Source organism: Rhinolophus sinicus, chromosome 3, assembly GCF_057876585.1.
Source record: "Rhinolophus sinicus isolate RSI-liver-muscle chromosome 3, RSI-T2T, whole genome shotgun sequence".
In the NCBI taxonomy this organism is placed as follows: Eukaryota; Metazoa; Chordata; class Mammalia; order Chiroptera; family Rhinolophidae; genus Rhinolophus; species Rhinolophus sinicus.
In genome coordinates this window covers 174748243-174769008 of record NC_142503.1, presented here as the reverse complement: position 1 = coordinate 174769008, position 20766 = coordinate 174748243, and the positions used below count along the sequence as shown (strand labels likewise).

The following is a 20766-nucleotide window of genomic DNA, read 5'->3' as shown; positions in this document are numbered from 1 at the left end:
GAACATTTACCAAACTGCAGTTATGTGCTAAGCAGTGGGCATTTTCATATAAGTTATCACATGCAATATCTGGTGATTTGGAACAAAAGCAAATCAATGAAAAATACATGTAAAGCAAGTAGTAAGGTGCCCTGGACATGGTAGATATTCAAATTGTAACAATAATAATGTGTTTATTGAGCACTTAACAAAAAAGGAAAAAGAAAAGCAACCATTTGCCCAACAGTGGGTCTATTGACCATTATGCCATCTATACATAAAGGATGGAATTGGATTTTTAACAGTGTGGATTTAAAAAAAAGAAATTGTTGATGGCTGGAGAAGCTCAGAACACTCCAGTTTATGGATGCAGCGAAGGTCTTAGTACTAGAATGTTCTGAGCCTGTGGATTCTTTTTGGACCCCTAGGCTCATCAAAGATAAGATAAATCCCTTCCACCCTATAAGGATGCTCAGAACTCCAATCTTCCCATGTTTAATCAGCCAAGACCAACAAAGGCTCACAGTCCATGCAGAGCATCAATACCTTCCATACTTGTTGGGCATCTGGAAGCGGGAGGCCCAGACGGGAAACCCAGGTGTTCCCAGGGCAAGCCAGACACAGAACTCAGGCCTGCAGGGGTGACTTCAAGAAGCACATTTCTGTACTGTGGTGGCGAGCAGGTGCGAGAAGCTAAAAAGAAACATCAAGACCTGCTCCATAGCGCAAGCCCAGGCACTTAGGAAGTAAGTTGTAGTTCCCTTGGTTTGGGCAAATACAACAGTAAGAACTACAGAAATACTGACAAGGGAAGTTCACTGTCTTTGCCAAAAAGCCACAGCATTTTGTCTTTGTGCTTCAACTCCAGAACAAACAATCATGAAGAAGAAAGTACCCCAGGCCTCTATATGCAAAAAAAAAAAAAAAAAGGCCTCAGGAAATAAAAGAATGTATATATAAATATAAATATAAATATAAATATAAATATAAATATAAATATAAATATAAATATAAATAAATATAAATAAATAAATAAATATATATATATATATATATATATATATATATATATATACACACACATTGGTGGTGGAACAATGATTAGGAGCAAAACTGGGAAAAGTGTCGGTGCCAGACAGCTATATCAAGAAAGATGGTTACTGGAACATGGAGCTCAAAGATGGGAAACATAATACATTTTTTCACATAGAAGTAACATTACGAATGCTGTTTTATATTCTATAGTGTTATTAGAACTATAATCCATCTACACGAAAAATATAAAAGGCTTGGGAATGTATTTGATAACAACCATTAATCAACAGCATTGTTATTCAACAATATGGAAGGCAATTTGGTAGTACGCATCAAGTGCCTTAAAAAATGCATGTCTTTCTAACCCAATATTCACCTTCCACAAATTTAATCCCCCAATTTCCCAGATTCATGGTACACTCATACAAGGAAATACAATGCAACCATTTAAAAATTGAAGTAGAGTTATATGTAACCTAGAAAAAGTCCACAATATAATTTGTTTAAGAAAATGTTATAAAATGATATATAATATTATACCATTTCTTACCCAAATAATGATAAGTATACACACACAAAGAAAATAAATCTAGAGGGTTATAGACTTACTTGTTCCTAGTTCAGGAAAATGAAATCACTGGCTGTAGCTTCCTACCTTATGTATTTCTGTATTGTTAGAATTTTTTTTACAAAGTGTATATAACTTTTGTATTTAGAAAAAAGTGAAAATAGTTCTCCCTTTAATTATTTGATTAAGTAAGTCCTTAACATACATCCAGACACATATATGTAAAATAAGCCTCTATAACCCATCATTTTACAAGCTGCATAGTGTGGCTACGTCATAATTTGTTTAAGCAATTCTCTATTGTTGGATATTTAGGTAGTTTCCCAATTTTTGCTACTATCAGCAAAATTTAGATGGAAATCCTTATGGCTACATATTTGCAGATATTTTTAATTATGTCCTTAGAATAAATTCATAGAAGTAGAATTTCAGGCTCAAGATGTAGGCCCAATTAAAATCTTTTGAACCATATTGCAAAATTATCCCATAAAAACTCAGTGCCAGTTTACTTCCCCAACTACCATGTGAAGGTAGCCTTTTCCCTTCACTCAAGCCTGAATATTTTTTCTAATTTTTACCAATTTTCTAAGCAAAATAACACATTATTTTTGTTTGTATTTATTTAATTGCCAAGGAAAATGACATCATTCATATTTGCTGATTGGCTATTTGTTATTATTGTGTGACCCGCTTTTTGATATCTCTTGCCCACTTTTCTACTAGAATCTTTTTCTTTCTGATTTGTAAGAGTTCTTTATATAACATTAGCCCTTTGTCATTAAGGCTAGTATATGTCATTTGCTTTACAGTTTTGTTTAAAGTATCTTTTTACGTTCAAAATTGTTTAATTTGTATATATTTTCTCAACAATAAAGTGCACTCAGGATTCCAAATTAGCATTTGAAATATAACCAGTTGTATACATATGGTCTTGAATACTAGCTACTTCATCATGTTTTCTTATCTTTTCTGTATATAATCTCCTTGAAAGTACAAGTCATGACATTTCTCAAATTCCCCCATAGCAGCCAGCACACAGCCCAGAACATAGCAGAGCTCCAAAATGTCTGAGATGAAAAAAATATTGTGTCTGGGATTGGCTTTGAAGCAATCCAGTTTGGGGTGGGAGATGAAAATGGGATAAAGATGAAACAAAATCAGCCACATGTCAATCATTGTTGAAGTTGGCCGATGGGTACATGGAGTTCATTATACTACTATTTCTACTTTTTTGTATATTTGAAAATTCCCATAATCAAAAAGATCTTTTTTTAAAATCTATTTTTGATTGATTGGTCTACAGCATCCAAGAGGGGACTTCTGGAATAACAATGGTGATGAAAATGAATTACATTTACCTCAAGGACCCTTGTGTAGCATAAAAGAAAGTTAAGGTCTTGAAATTAGGCAGGACTGGGTACAAATCCTTTCTAGCTTAACAACCTCAACCCCTCTGAAACTCAGATTTCCATTATAAATAGGGGTAGTAATAACTACCTCAAAAGGTCCTCGTGAAGATTAATGGGTGTAAAGCTCGGTGCCTGGCACCAAGTGGCACTCAATAAAGAGTCACCATCATCATTATTCAGTGATACAAGCTTGACAAGCCCCAGCCAACATTTCCTGGCGGTGGTGATCCAATACCTTTCTACTACAGCTGTGATTAAACTTGGGCATTGGACAGCTGCTTGGCAGGGGACTTGGTACAACAGATGTCAGGAGTCACATTCCTGATACCCAGAAGAGAAAACAGATAAGGCCACAGTAGAGGACAAAGCCCCCAGCCCCCGACCTTACTCAACAAGTCACCAAAGAGCATGAACTGCACATTCTAATGACGCAATGAAGAACAAGAATGATGAAGGCCTTACAACGGTGGGCCCATTCGCAACTCCGACCTAACACTGGCATCTTCCAGGGAGTTTGAAATAACACAATGTCTGGGTCCCACTCCCAGAATTTGATTTAATGGTCTGGGATATGGACTAGGTATCGAGATTTTTAAAAATCAAATGTGATGTAATGTGTACCAACCACTCTGCTGTGTGAGTTGGGGTGGGAGGTACAGAGGGAAGAGGACAAGGGAAAACAAAGAAGAAAACAGAGACCATTGTGTCCCCCATTAAAGCCAATCCAGTCATGTGGTCCCAAGCTGTGTCCCGTGGCAGATAAATCTACTCCCATTCAGGTCCCTTCACTCCTTCCATAAACTTCAAGAGTGTGTTATTGTAATAATTCACAGGGCCAAAATATATTATTAACACCAAGATACGTGCATATCAACATTCTAAAGAATATTAAAGCAACATAGCTGATCTCTGCATTTTGGTCTTAAAAAACAGAAACTGTCCAGCTAAGTGACAGCAGAAGTTGGGGGAGGGAGAAAAGCATTTTGTCTCATTGCCTTTTGGCAGCCTGTCAATGCAACTGAAGCACACTCAAAGAGGCAGCTTCATTTTGTGAAGTTATTGCAGTGTCTTTGATCAAGGGAAAAAGCACATCCATTTCAATCATTGTAATGGGGACGGGCCGCCTGTCTGGCTGCCTGGCCGCCCACAGGGGTGAGCCAGCCTTGAGCCTGAAGACACATGGCAGTGTTTAGTGTGTCAAACCAATGAGGGGTTCTTGACTGTCTACCCAACCTTTGCTGAACCTCAGGGGCCCTCTCACTTAGCGATTCTGCCCTGACTAATCTGGAAGTTCCTCTCCCCAGCAAACACCACCTGGCCTGGCCTGGCCTCGCCAAAACAAAAGCTGGCCAGCAGCTGTCTGTCACGAGGCAGCAAACACTTCAGAACCAGGAGGGCAAGGGTCAACCGTTCTCATAAGCAACACACTCGGGATTACACAAGCCTAGAGAAAGGAGAAATAAAAGATTTTGCCTCCTCCCCACTACCTTTACCCCTGTCTCAGCCCCAAACTCAGCTGAGACAGGTCTGCTTTTCTCTCCCATATATGAATTCTCAGCAGAGAGGTTTCAAATCCATATACAAAAATCACCTGCATTGTTTTCACCACAATAAATAATGAAACATCGATGAGGGATCTCATCAATTTTCAGACTTGGGGAGGTTTAGCAAAAGGTTTTCTTTTCCTTCAGTGACATCATCCATAAAATCTGGGGAAGACTTGAGTAGCAGAACCAGAGTAGAGATGGGGGTAATGATGATGATAATGACATATATTTATACAACAGTTACATGTCCCAAGTGTCTTACATGTGTTAGCTCATTTAATTCTCATCACACCCTTATGAGGTAAGCTATAGTAATACTCACTAATAACAATAGTAATAATAATAGTAGCATAATATGTGTAATATAGTGATTATTATTATATATGATATTGGAGATAATCTCCATTTTTCACGTAAGGATATTGTGACCCAGAGAAGTTCGGTGGCTTGCTTAAGGGTGGGGGCTGAGTCACGCTCAGGCAGTGTGGCTCCAGGATCCATGCACTAACCACAGCACTAGACTGCCTTCTGCCATTCCACACCTCAGAGTCTTCTTTAAAGCTGCCAGTTCAGAGAACAGCAGAGTACGGAGGTCTTTGGAGCTAGAGGGAGCTGAGCTTGAATCCAAGTTCAGCCACTCTGGTTGCATCGTCTATAAATGGGGATAATAGCACCTACCTCACAGGCCTGGGGTGAGGCTTAAATGAGAAAACGAATAAAAGCACCTCTCCTAGGGTCACAGCCAAGTTTAATGCCATCGCCTCAGTACAGGCTAACATTTGAATCAGCTGGGAACTTTTAAAAACCATGAGGTCCAACTGCAACTCCTCCACACTTCCACTCTGGCCATAGCAGGGTCAGCCTGAAATCAGCCATCCCCTGGGCCCAGCCCCGAAATGAAACCTGAAAGTCATGGGACCAAAGGCCAGCTCACAGCCTTTGCCCCGTTGATTCAGAATTATAGGGAAGTTTTGAAACCTCTGAAGCCTCTGCTTGCATCCAGCTCTAAGGTAGTGATGTCTCCCAAATGCCGTTCTCTTCTACAAAGGGGGCTGAGGCACCGGGACCATCCCCAACCATGCAGCTGACTCACTGTTGTCCAGTGACCTTCTCCACTGTCATCAGGAAGGGTCTTCATCCAGCCACCTTCCACCCACTATGGCCCTACCTCCAGCCTAAAAGCTTATGAAGGAACACCCTATTGTCCCTATTGTCCCCTGCTGCCTGTGTTTTAGAAACACTTTGTGCCAACATCAACGTAGCCAGTGTTACTTTTACACAAAGCTCTAAGCCGAGACCATGCAGGATGACAGATGAGACTGCCTGAAAAGAAATTTTAAAATCTGCGTGCATGCATACATATGACTGTGCAAGCACATGTGTGTGTGCACACACATACACAAACACACACAAACACACACACACTACATACACACTCCAGGAACTACAGTACCGTCTGTACTCAAAGGGATCACTGCTTCATTTGAGGACTAGGAGTAAGCAGAAGGGGAACACAGAGGGGTAGCAATAAACAGTGAAGAGAATACCAGGGTTGCCCATGGAAATTGGCAGGGAGAAGAAAAAATAATCAGCCTACATTTGACAGAAGAGAAAAATGGAGACGGCCAGCAATGAGGATGGGGACCAAGCAATGCCAGTTTCCTGGCTCAGACTTCCATACACCTTTTCAAGACCTACTGCCAGCTGGCAAGGGGTAGTGAGGAGGGTCCAGGAGGGGGAACATAGGCACCAGAAGGTAGCACAGAGGGTGTCAAAGAGCCCTCAGCTGCTTCCCAGAAAGTCAAGGCTCTGAGCAGCCCTCCGGCTCTCAGGCACCTCCCCTCGGCCACAGTCCAGGCCATGGGCCTGAGAGACCTGGCCAAGTCCTCACCTGGGTAAATGAGCCATCCTCACCACACTCCGGGACAAACACTGCCTCCTGGGGCTTCTTGGCTTGCTCTAGGGCCTGAGCCCGCTCCAGGCGACACTTGCTCTGGCCAGCGTCTAAAAGAGAAGAGGAGCAAGCATATTTCATACTTCACTTGGATTCCACACAGGAACTATGGAACAAAATGGCTGCCTGGTTGTAAGAATGCTGACAGAAAACCACTCCACCTGTGGGTGGGCCCACACACAACCAGGGGCTTTTCTAACGACACAAGGGCAGTCAGTGGCTAGTGAGTACCACTTGGCCTCAACCTCCTCTTCAATGTTACTCTTAGAAAAGTGGGCTGTTGTATTTATACCGTGTTCTGCTTATTTTTTTCTCCCAAGTACCCCCACTCCCTCCCAGGGGGGGAAAATGTTCTACTTCTATATTTTTTCACTGAGTTAATTCAAAAATGTGAGAACCCAAGGGGCCTCAAAGATGTTTTACAGTTCAAGAACTGCAAGCACTTTCTTTGGAAGACAGAGGCTCTCGGACAGCCTGCTTAGCTTCCCACAATGGCTTTAAGCCATCCAAGGGTCACAAACTCAAATCTTTACAGGGTGTGGAAAAATGACATAAATTAGAGAAGGGAACTGGGTATGCAAAGAATGGCATTCAGGCTGGGGACACCATAGGGAGTGCTGAGGATTGTGGCAAACTGGAGAACAGGCTCCCCTTTAAAGGAGGTAACTGCTACTCAGCTCTAGCCATGTGTTGCCATGTGGGTGGGAACACAGACCTAGTATTACCAGAGCTTCCAATTTTTTATAAGAAATACCAAAATCCAGATTTGTGTGTTGAATCTCCCAATTTTTAAATGTTGTCTCAAATGTTCTTAATATTTTTATACATCTGAGCAGACCAAACAAAATATATCTGTTGGCCAACAATTTGGAATCCCTATTCAGGAGCCAACGATAATGCCCTGCCATTTTAAGCATCTCCACTTACAAAATAAAAATAAATAGCAGTAGCCACATAGCAGCACATCTCTCTATGCCTTAGCCTGGTGGCAGTGTGTGAAAGACAGAAAAATACGCATTCTTTCAGGCACACCAGCCCTCTTCATAGAAAGCCCTGGTAGAAAGGATGGGGGACTAGGATAGCACATCAAATCAACAGACTCGTTCTGAGCTCCCCCAATGGGGAGTGCAACATACAGGAAGCTGTGGTGCCCAGGTGCCTCTCGTCAGCTGGGCAGAGATGCACACACTCACCTTTGCATCTCCCTCGATGTACCACTCCCAGGGTCGGGTCTCTGCACTTGGCTCGCTGGTACTCACACATGGACTCATAGGACCGGCCGTCGGAAGCACAAATGGGTTTGGGTTGAGTCCTGGAGCAGTGGAGGTTGCACTGAGGGTCACGGTCACTTATGAGAAACTAGGTTGGAAAGAAGTGAAAAGGTACAGAGGTTACTTTTACAAGACAAGTATGGATGAGTCCATGACTTACAATACTGGTTTTCTTGAGCAAGTCCAGAATAAACCTAAGGTTATTAAAATCTAGAAGTGGAAGGGAACTGAGCAGTCACAAAGTCTAACCAAGGAAGATACCTGTACTAAGTAATTCACATGCAGGATCTCTTTAATCCTCACAGCAGCCCCATGAAATAGAAACCATCGATTTTGTAGATAAGGAAACTGAAGCCTAGAGGGAGGCAACTTGCCCAATGTTAAACAGCCATAAGTGGTGAATCTGAACCAAGATTGGCCAGAAATCAAATCAAAGCTTTCACGACTGGGACATTCAGCCTCTCCATCCGTGCAGATGGTCATGAGGCCTCTATTTTGGTATTTTCCCAAATTAGGAACTCCCTAACAATTTCTAAATTCCATCTTTGGAAAGTTTTATTTATTAGAAAGGAATATTAAGCCCCCAGTCTAATACCCTTTAATATCTGCTCACTGCTCTCTAGCAGAATACAAGTTAAATGGTCTTTATGAGAAAGGGATTTCCCGATTTTAAAAATAACAATAATCTAATACATGGTGATGGAAAAGCAACTGACTCTGGGTGGTGAACACACAATGTGAGATATAGATAATGTATTACAGAATTGTACACCTGAAATCTATGTAACTTTACTAACAATTGTCACCCCAATAAACTTTAATTAAAAAAAAAAGTCACCCTGCGAGGTGTAACAAAAATAATAATAATAAATAAATAAATAATAATAATAATCAGTTTGGAAAATGCTGAGTTATACAGGTTTCCTTACTGCCACACTTCTCAGACTCCTTGGATACACTCTTATGCACTGTGAATCTTCCAGACGTACAGTAAATTAATGATAGCTGCAAACTATTTGCTACTCTTTCCATTGAGCTGTGGAGTCTAATTCCCTCCCCCTTGAATCTGGACGGGTCTCAGTAACTTGCTTGACTAATCAAATGCTATGGAAGAGATGTTTTGAGACTTCTGAGCAAGTTCATACAAAGCTTTACAGCTTCCTCCCAGGCCTCTTATAACACTCACGCTGGAAAAAACCAACTGCCATCAAAGAAGCCTGACAACCCTGAGACCACCATGCTATGAGGAAGCCCAGGTTAGCACGTGGAGAAACCATGTGAGATGGAAACGCCCAACCCACCCAGATACAGAGACATGTGAGTGAAGCAGCCTTCAGATGAGTCTACCCCAGCTATCATTTGATTGCAACTAACAGAAATGAAAAGAAGGAACTGTGTGAGAAACCCCAAGTGATAACCGCCCAGCTGAGCCCAGTCAACTCACAGAAGTATGAAAGATAATAAATGGTTCTTTTAAGTCATTAACTTTTGTGGTAGTTTGCTACACAGGAATGGGTAACCACATCAAGGGGCATATACGATGCTGCATCTCCCAAACGTATTCGACCATGAACCCCTTTATCAGTGAGCCCCTCTTAACAACTATAGAATACAGTTGGAAAACAATAATTGGTCCATACAATCCTTTAGCTTCTGTCGACTAACACATTTAAACTGTATGGGCCTTGAGAGCTGGGCCCTCTCTCATCCACCCCCATAGAGCAAAGCTCTGGCACTCTTAAGGCTCTTCATCAGTGGGGGCTGAGGGAATAGATATCCCACAATAATGCATGGCAATGTCATGAGCACACATCTAGCCGTCGGTGATGCTAGAGTTGACTGAATAATCACACCAAGCTCACAGGGTTTAAGGAATGTGTGAATACAACCCCCGTTTCAGATATATCTGCAGGTCCTCTGTGTGAAGCAAAAAAGAGGAGAACGTGTTGACCCTTTTCCAGAACAGCAGAGGGATGTCCAGAGGCAGTGCCACGCTCACCAAGGGAGCACCGGAGACACACACCCTACTGGATACATTCCGAGAGTCCAGGCCTGTCCATTACTAAGCACACTGCCTCCCAGCTGTAAAACCAGTCCCTGCCGCCACCCTGACCTCATGCCTGGGTGCTGGCTGTTCAGCACAGGGAGGGAGCAGCCAAGGGCTGACACCACTGCCCAGGCCTTGTCAGGATGGGCAGCACAACTTGGCCCTCTCTTCAGATCCCCAGGGCTCCCACCCTCACGGGTCCAACCTGAGTCCTGTCCAAAGCCCAGAGGGAAATGTCCTGAGAGTGACTCATGACAGAGTCTAGTGTTCTGGGATAAAAATCAATACTATGTAGAGTCATGTCCAGAGGAAGCCCGCACTGCCCAGGCTGCCACACAGGAGGGATGAGCTGACGGAATAGCGGGAAAGGACAGTGTCATCCACACCTCAGCCCTGCACAGGATCTCCCGCCTCAACTTCCCTCGGTTTGCCCTTGCTTAAAGCCCTTGAGCGGTATCCTACTGTCCTTGGAGACCTTCACACGGTCTCCCGGCCTGGCAGAATCTGACCCCAGGGCCCCCTCTCCAGCCTCAGCGCTTACCGCTCTGTCCCCACCTTGCTTGCTGCTAGGCACACTGGCCTGCCTTCCATTTCGCAGATGAGCTACATTTGCTCCCACCTCCAGGCCTTTGGAAACACTGCTCCTTCTTCGTTCCCTTCCATCCCTACTTCAGATTTCAGCTCCCATCATCTGCTTTGGGAGGCTTTCCCTGACACTCACAGGTGAGAAAGGGGGCCTTCTGGAATAACCTCGCACACTCCACTTTTCTTTCATGGCCCTTCACACAGTTTGTGAGGATAAATTGATTTGTGTGATTTGAGTAACAATAGAGCCCCAAGAAGACAAAGGTAATGTCTCTTCTGCCTGTGAACACATCCCCAGCACCTAGCTGGGCACTCGATTCTTTGTGCGATGATTGCATCTCTGCCAGGGCATTTCCCACACAGCATTACCTCAGAACCAGCGGGTGCATTGGGATAGGCCTGGCTTCCCAGGCTCCTGCCACACCAGGGGATCACTGGGCCTTTTCACCACCCCCAGGCTCTGAGCTTTCCCCTTCTCTCCCGCATGCAGGTGGGCAGAGGTGGTCCACAGCTTCCTGCCCTAGCTTCACCTCAGAACTTACATTATCTCTGAAGCTGAGAGGTGGGTCTCTCCTACCCCCACCTCAGGCCCCCTGCCACTACAGCACTCCCAGCCTACAACCAAATGTGCACCAGGGAAAAGTTGGGGCCCAAAGGTCCCGCTGAATGAGGCAGGCTGGCAAAGCACTGGCCGAAGGCTTCTGGATAGTTACAGGACACAGGAGGCTGCAAAGAGCAAAGCTAGCCTCTAAAGTCTCTCTTCTTCCTTTGTTATGGCCCCTCAGATCCATTCCTAATCTGTCTGCCGCCTAGAACTGCAGCCAGACCTGGCTCTGTCATTCTCCCCGATGAGCAGCAGACACCTGGCCAGAGGGCAGGATCAGTGTCCTCACATGCAAGCTTCTGGGCCAATCGGTGGCCTCAAGGCTGTCCAAGAGCAGGTCAAGGTACTGCTATTGTCATATCACTCTCTCCTTATTCGTGAAAGTCAGGGCTACTTACGTGAAGTAATACCCTGATGTTTAAGCCCTATGTGGTAGGTTATTTTGCCACGTAAATAAACAGGAGGCAAGGAACAACATGCCCTTTGTTCTCATGATCACACAAGGATCACATCTGTACCTTCTAACACCTGGGAAAACCAAGGAACTCATTTTTGGTGACATAGAGATCCAGTAGCCAGACCTAAAGTCTGAAAAGTAATAATAATAAGAGCTGATAATTATATATCACTTATGACACGTTAACAATTTAATCTTCACAATGACTATGAGACAAGATGTGTTACGATTCTCAGTTTACACATGAGGAAACTAAAGCCCAGAGAAGTTGGGCAACTTCTCCAAGTTTAAACAGCATATGCACGTCCATGCTGGGATTGACACCCATGGCCTGGCTCCAGAGCCATGTTTCTAACCACTAAACCACAATGCCTTTTACTACTACAGAGTGATGCTGCAAAGAGAAATTCTGACCCAATTGCAAAACGGATTCACAAAGTCAAAAACTGTTTACCAAGGCCTACTGTGTGCCAGACACCAACTGCTGAAGGTCTAGATAAGACATGCCTGCCCACTTTAAGCCTACTGTGAGACGCTTCTCAAAGGGGTCTTGTTCACCTAAAAAAATTAATAAAACAGGGATCAAGAAAGTTTCTTTTCAAACTCAAGAAGATTGCCCTGTTATCTCCTCCTCAGCTCACAGTGGAAGAGAACTGCAGGTGTCACCATGGCATTGAACTACAGGCCAGAAATTTGGTTTGAAATGACCTTGTCTGGGACAACATAGACACCACAGTGGCAGTGCCAGAGTTCCCCTTAACTAGCGGAACATTCTGTCTACAAACAGACAGGTTAAAGAGCTTCAGAAGAAGCCCCACCTACTCCATCACATGGAGACCCTGCTGGCTTTAGAAGAGCTCCCGAAAGGTTCCATCTAGAAATTACTGGTCCCGGAGGCCAAACATAATTTTTAAAAAAGTTCTAAGATGCACAGAGCCATTGCTAAAGATCATCTTCAATCATCTGCGCTGTCTCATTTTCATCTGTTTTAGGAGTCTGTTTGTGATTGTTTTCCCAAATAAGGCCATGAGTTCTATAAAATAGAGCTTTAATACCGTGTATCCCCGAAAATAAGACCTAGCCGGACAATCAGCTCTAATGCATCTTTTGGAACAAAAATTAATATAAGACCTGGTCTGATTTTACTGTAATATAAGACCACGTCTGTAATGTGATATGATGATATGATATGATATGATATGATATGATATGATATGATATGATATGATATAATATGATATAAGACCGGGTCTTATATTAGTTTTTGCTCCAAAAGACGCATTGGAGCTGATTGTCCGGCTAGGTCTTATTTTGGGGAAACACAGTAGGATGACCATGCCCTAATAGAATCACCCAAACTTCCAGGGTCCCAAGGGGATTACTTCGGGTCCACCAACACCACACACAGCTGTTCAGCTGCCCATTCGTCTACTTCTGTCCTCAACAAGTGAGTACTATGGTGATGAGCCCAGCACCACAGGAGGCATGGGAAGCAGAACACAAGCAGGGTAGACCTGCCCTCAATGAGCTTTCCTCTAGGGTCAAGACAACAAGCAAGCTGACAGTCACCATACAGCAAGGGAACGGGATACCACAGGACCAAGAGAGGATTTAATCCTAGGGACTCTGCAATGTGACAGAGCCACACAGTCCAACAGAACTTTCCGCTGTGATGGACATGTTCCCCATCTGTGCTGCCCAGTATGGTGGCCACCAACCACATGTGGCTACTAAGTACTAACATGGAGCTCATGCAGCTGAGGAGCTACATTTTTAGTTGTCTTTCATTTCAGTTAACTTAAATTTGCACAGCCACATGTGGCTAGCGGCTACTATACTCAAGAGCACAGTTAGAGAGGGGCGGGGTGAGAGGCTCATCTTCACTGGCGTTTCTCTTAGTTGTGCCAAGTTCAGATGGCTTGGACCAAGAGGGAGAGAGAAGCAGCTCCTGAGGATAATTTCCACATGCTGAAACTGGACATGAAATCAGTTCATTCCTTATGGGTCAACAGCAGGACATGCCAGGAGTTCATCACAGTCCACCTGAAGTCACAAAGGCAGACGTTTCCTCTCTTCTGGAGAAGATAGGAGGTACAGGCTAGACGTCCCCAGCACCAGCCTGTGGCCGAGGTGAGTTCTCGCAGCACACAGACAAAGCTCAGAGTCTGAGTCAACCTGCTGGGACCTGCACCCCCTGAGCCACAGAAGTCTGTTATGGGCTTAAGAGCATCTGCTGTTGGTGGAAATTTTTGGTATTGGGCAGGGGCAAACTGTCTCCCCAGTGAGGCAAATGCTGAACCATTTCCCTCTGTGGAAAACAGTATTTTCATAAAAATCCTCACATACATTCCCTCCCTTCTTCCCAACCAAAAGACAACAAAAACAAAATAATTATGTTAAATATGATTGCGTAATACGGAAACGAAACAAAAAGGGGCTGGGACAATTGTGCATTTACAATCTGCTCCCACCCTCTCTCCTTGGGGAGTGAATGATTCCAAAGCAAACACACGACATTTTGTGGTCTGCTCACATTTGCAAAGTAGGACAAGCACTTGAAATACATATAAACAATCCATTCTTCCTACTGGAATAGTAAGCTACCGAAGGGGGGCTGTCTTCACAATAAAAAAGATGGGAGTAAAAGAAATCAATGTTAGATTAACAATCCCTTCTGTCTCTCTCTCTCTCTCTCTCTCTCACACACACACACACACACACACACACACACACACACACACACACACACGCTGAGCCTGGCACTGCAGTCTCCAGCTGAGGAGAATGCAAACCCTGCCACAGCTTTTGCTCAGAGACCACTCCAATACCACACGCTGTGTTAGGTTTGACTGACCGCCAAGTTTCCATGACAATACAGGGAATAACAGAGGCAGCCTAAGGTTCCATCTGAGAGATGTTTGAGTCTTTATAATATGGAGTTGGTTTCAGTCTTAATTTCCACCTGTTCCATGCTGATTTAACCAATATCTAAAACTCCACACATGCATTTTTCTGGTAACATGCATATCTGTGCATGTTTCCCAGGTGCAGAAGCAGGGGTAGGAACCATGCTAAACAACCAGGGCAGTGACCCATCCACTGGGTTTGGAAGTAAGAGATCCACAATTGGCAGCAGCAAGAGGCTTTCCCCTTTAGGATGTCAGCCTCAATCAGGCCAAAATCAACTAATTTGAGGTGTTTTTTGTTAATAAATTCATGTGTAACACAGTTTCGGGTACTCACTTTTAACAGTTTTGCTTCACTCATCCATTGCTATTAATACAAACCACCGCCACACTTAATGGTTTCAAAAAACGATTTATCATTTCTCTCAAGTCTGTGGGTTGGCTGGGCTCAGCCGGGAGCTTCTTCGGTTCCACACGGTATCAGCTGAGGTAACATACTTGGCTGTATTCAGCTGGGAGCTTGGCTGGGGCTAAAACATCTACTGTGACTTCACTCACTGGTGTCTCAGCTGGAATGGCTGGGGGTGGCTGGGCCTCTCTCTCTCTCCAGCTGGCTTTCCTCTCTTATCCATGATGACTTCATTCAGTCCTTTATCTCTTGCCTAGATGTTTGACGTTTTGCCCCCAATCTTTCTTCCCCATTCCAGTTCAAATTCCATACTGCCACTAAGGTTATCATCCTAAAAGGCAAATGCTTTCATGTTTTAAACACCACCATTAGCTTCCTTGAACCTCCAGCTGCATTGTGTTCATACTTTTATCAAAACCCTTAATATATTGTATTGTCATTTATGTGTTTACACATCTAGAAAAGACTGTCTTATTCCTCTTTATATACACAGGGCATAACAGTGCCTGATCTAAAGCAGTTGTTCCATACATGTTTGAAGAATGAATGGGTGAATATCAAATCTCACCTAAAATATATCCTAGATAAGAAGATCCTTTTTCTATCACTTACTGGGAAAAAGAGATATTCTTTGTACAAACACCACCAAAAGCTTAAAACTCTCAAATACATAAAGTAATGGAAGCAGTTTGTTCCTTTTTTCCTTTCAAGAAACATCTATTAGATAAGGAAAACCATACATCAAACACAGTATTTTCCCCTTGAATTAAAGGAAAGGGGGGAAAATCCCTAGGCCATTGAAGAGAATGTACCAGAGTGGCTGAGATAACACCCATATACCACAGCAGATAATCTCACTAAGTCACCATGGAATCCATTCCTAAGGAGGCTGGCCTTAGCCTGAGACTCTCCTCACACAACCCTCCAGGAAGCCCTTCCACCACCCTGCAGATAAGTCACGTCGCCGATGAATCAGGCAGTAATCTGAGATGTCCAGGTTTCTCAGCCTGAAATGAGTATAATTTAACAGTCAATGTGACTAGCACTCTCGTTTTTCTGACAGCTGCCATATGCATGCACCTGAGTAAGACCAACAGCCAGATGATGAAATCGATTCACTTATAAGTCAGATTTTTCACACCCTGAATTCATTTTTTCACAGAATTAGGGTTGTAAATAATGGTGAGTTTCCGAGGCCCATCCACAAAAGCCTATTTGGAAGGAATGGGAAGGGGCATGTGTGTGTGCCTGTGAGTAGGGTGCAGGCACAGTAATGGTCCCTGATGCCCGAGCCCCCAGCTGTGTAGGTAGAAATCCTTAGCTCCACTGCCCTGTCAGACTTGGCATGTGCTGGCCCTTCTCCCTGGACTGTGCTTCCACTCATAAATCCCTATTCATCCTTCTAATCTCAGAACAAATGTAGCTTCCAGGGGGCATTTACTTTCCAAGTGGGTCAGGACCCCTATGATGAGCTTCCATACACTCTCTATTTTCCATGATGGCCTATGTCACACTTGGAATTAAATGACCAGCTGTTTAATTATGTTTCTTGCCCATCCTCCCCAATAAGCTGTGAGCTCCCTGCAGGCAGGAACCAAGATCTCCTGAGTGCCACACTGCTGGGTCTCAGTGCCCAGTAGGGGCCTTGCCCAAACTAAGTGCTCAACAAATATTTATTGATTGAACAAATGAGGAGGAAACTGAGGCTCAGCAGGTTGAGCTAGCGAGTGGTAGAGCATGCCTTGACATCTGACTCTGAGGGCCCAGGTTCTTCCTACTACACCACATTGCCTCCTTCAGTGCAGGATATCCAGCACTGAGTCCCAGAAGCTAGCGGAGGGGTGAAGGGGGCTCTGTGTTAGCTCCGGTGGACAGGAGAGGAGAAGGGCTCTGCAAGCAAAGAGACCTTTCCTAAGGGAGGGATCCTTTTCTCACCATGTTTGTAGATCAAAGTCCAGCTCAAGTTTTCAGACCTCAAGCACTAAAAGGCATTTCTGAGAGGTAAATGTGCCATTGAAAGGGGGGAAAGCCACTCCTGGAGCCGGTGTCTGGAACAAAAGGTAGAGAGCCACATTCCAGATGTCTAGCTGCAGCTCGGCCTCTTGCTCTCCAACCTGGGACTGTCCGCCTCCTGTCACTTGCTTCCCCATCTGCAAAACTGGACTGTGGCCTTTTCCTCTGGGGCCCACATCTTTGGGAACGAAGAGCAGTTTCCCATTAAAACATCACTCACCCACCCACTATCTAATCCATCATCTACGTTGAGAACCCACACCCGTTCCTGCCAGCGTGCTCTCACCCTTCCCTGACCCCACAGCCACTGCATTTACACAGGTGCAAAGGGGGGCCGGGGAGCAGGGCCGCTTCAGAGTGGGGCTCGTGAAGATGGAGGAGGGCAGATAAGGGAGGTCAAAGGGAAGGGGAGGTCTGCACTACGAGGCTCTGCTCTTCTTCTACACACCTCCACTGTCGGGCCTGACAACAGCACGCCCCGATTAAAGGGCTTTTCACGCTGCTGAGGGAAAGCAGACATCCCCCTCCAGCTGTTCAGCAGCTGGAACCACTTCTGTTGTTTTAGCCAGGAGAAGCCTGACCTTCATCACCCCACTCCCGCCCCCTCCCCAAGGGAGGAATTCAGCGTTCACCCCACCTCATCCACCCAGCTCCCCTCCTCCACTGTGCCCCCCACAGCTATGGGGATGACTGGTCAGGACCCAGGGGAGAAGGCAGGCTTACACCTGGTGCCGTTGTGGGGGAGAGGAAAGGAAGGGAGAGTGAATGGGTTTGACACAGCAGCTAGGACCCTGTTCTGCAAAGGTAGAGCTTCCTTCCAACTCACACAGACCCCGTCCACAGCCCCAATTCATGCCCCCGACCAATCTACTAGAAAGGCAGGTGCAGATAAAGTGTGGGTTAGGGTCCTGGCCATTAAATTTCCAAAATATGAAGCATTATTCTAAGTGAAAGGAGCCAGACTCAAAAAGCTACATATTGCATGACTCCATTTAGATATGATACTCTGGAAAAGGCAAAACTGTATGGATAGATATCAGGTTAGTGATTGGAGGGGTTGGAGGTATGGGGACAGGCATGAGAGAATGGGAGTGGTGGAAATATTCTCCGTCTGGATTATGACGGTGGTTATACAACTATATACATTTGTTAAAATTTATAAAAGTACACACTTAAAAAGGGTGAATTGTACTGCATATAAATCATACATCAATAAACAAAAAGGAGAAAAGCATAAAACTAACAGAAAATAATTCTAAAGAATGTTTGTTTTAAAGGGTACTTCAGACCTCACATAGGCCCTCAAAGAGATTTCTAGAGATTTCTCTGCCCACCCTCTTCAATTACCAGGCATCATGCTAGTATATTGGCGGCGGGTGAGGGGGGGTTATGAAAATAAACAACAAAGGCTCGGCCCCTAGAAGCTGAGCTCTTTGCAAAGACTGACGTGCATAGCTAACTCCATAGAGACGACATTTTCAAAACCAGCAACCAGGAAGCAAAGTCTAAGTCACAAATAGACAAAAGGGTAGAATATTTGAACATGGGATGCCAGAAAGTCCAAGATGTGAGGTGGCTAACTTTTAAAAAAAGAGGGGCGGGGGAAGGGAGGAGAGCGGAGGGGAGAAGGAAGGGGAGGGGCGGAAGAAAGGAAAAAGAGGTATCCATTTAGCAGAGAACTCCTGAGCATCTATGATGCCCCAGGGCTATCCTGAGTGCTAGGGAAAGAGCAGCTGACCCCGTGTTCTGTAGGGTCAGAGTGAGAGGTTAATTCAGACTGGGCAGATCCGGGAGAACTTCTCAGAGAAGGGGCCATAAACTGGGCCATAAAGTATTTGCACAAGCAGGAAGGGATGTCTGAAGGGCCTTCTAAGCAACAGCAACAGGTACATGGAAGTAAGGAAACAAACTAATTTCAAAACACAGTTTAGAAATGACCGTTTATGGGAGAAATGAGGCTCTAGGGCCAGGCGAAAGGTGAGATCATGAGGGACTTTGAACATTTCCAACTGTCTTTTTTTTTTCTTTTTCTTTAAAAAATTGGAAGCCAGTGGAGGAAGTAAAAGACAAGACCAGACCTGAGCACTAGAAATCTCTGGCAGGGGGTATGACAGACAACAGAGGAAATGATTGGGCAGTTGGTATAGTTGAATATAGCAGGAGGATTGGAGAAAGAAGGGGGACATTAGGGCCAAGGAAGCAGCTAGGTGAGGCAATTGGATGAGATAAAAGCAGAAAGAATCACACAGCTGTCTATCGGAACGGGACTGCTGCCACATGGGAGATGGTCTGTGCATTCCATCGCAACCCTGCAGGACTGCCACGAGGCTAGGAAGGGAAGGGTGGGATGCCACAGGCATGCATGTAGGCAAGGAAGAAGAATGAAGAACCAATGGGGAAAAAAAATGTTTCTTTGAATAAGTGGAGTCCTTCAGCTTAACAAGCAGCTAGGTTTTAGGCCTCCTTCCTCACCCACAGGGCGTCAGGGCTTTCAACCAGAGGCGGAAGCATTTATTTTTGTTTCCTGCTTGTACTCTCTGTCACTAACAGGCAATAGAACTCACAAAGCGAGGGCATGGAGAAAGTCACTCGCCAGTCCCCCATCCCTCAAACTCTGCCACCAGTGTAAATAAAAACTCCTCTGACTCCAAATCAAATAAACAGAGTGCTCTCCAGGACCCAGAACCCAGATTTTTTCAATTCTCTCAGCCCACTGGCACTGGGGGAAAAAAAATAAAGGTTAAGTTGATGGTATTAACAAGGAGGAGCAAAGTGGTTTTGTTTGGGAAGGGGGTGCATCCGAGAAATTGTAGATTACGAGAGAACTCAAATGGGGTGTAAAGCAAAGAGAGCAGGGAAGGTGTTCTTAAGTACCATTTGGATTTAAGAGCCTGGCCTTCATCCCAATGACACACGCGTCTGGTAGTGAGGGTTTGCTAAATCAGCACTATCTCTCCACCTGGCAGGAGCAATCTATTCCTCCAAGACTAGTAGCTCCTTCCAAGATTATCCCAAACTCTCCCACAGACCCCACCCGGCGACACGCTCCAAATTTTCACTGGGTGTTACTAAGAACAGCACTATCTAACATGTCACTGAGCATCCTGGCTAGTGGCAATGGGGCCAGATACTATTGCTGCACACCCTGACTCTGTCCCACCACCACTAGTAGCACTTTTTGCCCAGTGACATGTGACATGTGTTTTATAACTGGGGAAAAGAGCGAGGAGATTGGTCAGGATTGGGGCTAATGACTATATGGGAGATGACCAAGGAGAGTCTTGATCCAGCTAGGTGCTGCGTGGTGACCCAGCCTCTCTGTCTGGAAGGACAAGGTCTCAACACAGAATGGTTTTCACAGGAGACTTGGTGAGATTCTGGGCAAAGTAGGAGGTGCAGAATCTGAAAACAGTGTTCAAGAGATTCAAGATCACTTTGAGAGCATCTAGACACATACACAGCCATTTCCGAGCCTAAGAGTCACAGAAATGAGGCAGGTCTTTTCCCTACCTCTGCACGAAACCCAGCCCTGCTCTGGCAACTAAATCAACAGCTTTGGCAGCAGCTGGAGATAATTCCCTTGGCACAGACTCAGGTGCCAATGAGGTTCCCTTGGGCACGGGAAAATTATGACTAGTTCATGGAAATATTTAAAGCACCTCAAAGTAAGAACTAAGGGGGGTTGCTGTCTGAGCAGATGAGTCATTGTAATCCATAAAGGTGAAAGTGGCATCATTTTGTAATCACAGACAGAAGAGGCTTGGAAATACCAGGTATAAGAATAGATGCTAATGGGAGTACAGGTCCACTGAACAGGCGGTGGGAGTCAAAACGAGCAGCTCGGAACTCAGGAAGAATTTGCAAAGGCCAATTGAAGATCCAGAGATTGATTTTCCAATATGGCGACACTGGACATGGTTGCCAGGCTCCATGGCCAGTCAACAAAATGCCTCAGTAACTCATAATGTGGCTGAAATAAAAC

The 20766-nt window shown here is 44.7% G+C and overlaps 1 protein-coding gene across 7 annotated transcripts in view; it reads right to left on the bottom strand.

Moving 5' to 3' along the window:
* SMOC1 (SPARC related modular calcium binding 1) overlaps window positions 1–20766 on the bottom strand; it is a 140543-nt gene that overhangs the window by 68791 nt on the left and 50986 nt on the right. For all 7 annotated transcript variants that reach the window (XM_019733473.3, XM_074327290.2, XM_074327291.2 and 4 more), the window contains exons 2-3: window positions 7686–7851; window positions 6430–6542 (exon numbers count right to left, since the gene is read on the bottom strand). In XM_019733473.3, coding sequence (XP_019589032.1) covers window positions 6430–6542; window positions 7686–7851 — 279 coding nt within the window. The remainder of the gene's footprint in view (window positions 1–6429; window positions 6543–7685; window positions 7852–20766) is intronic.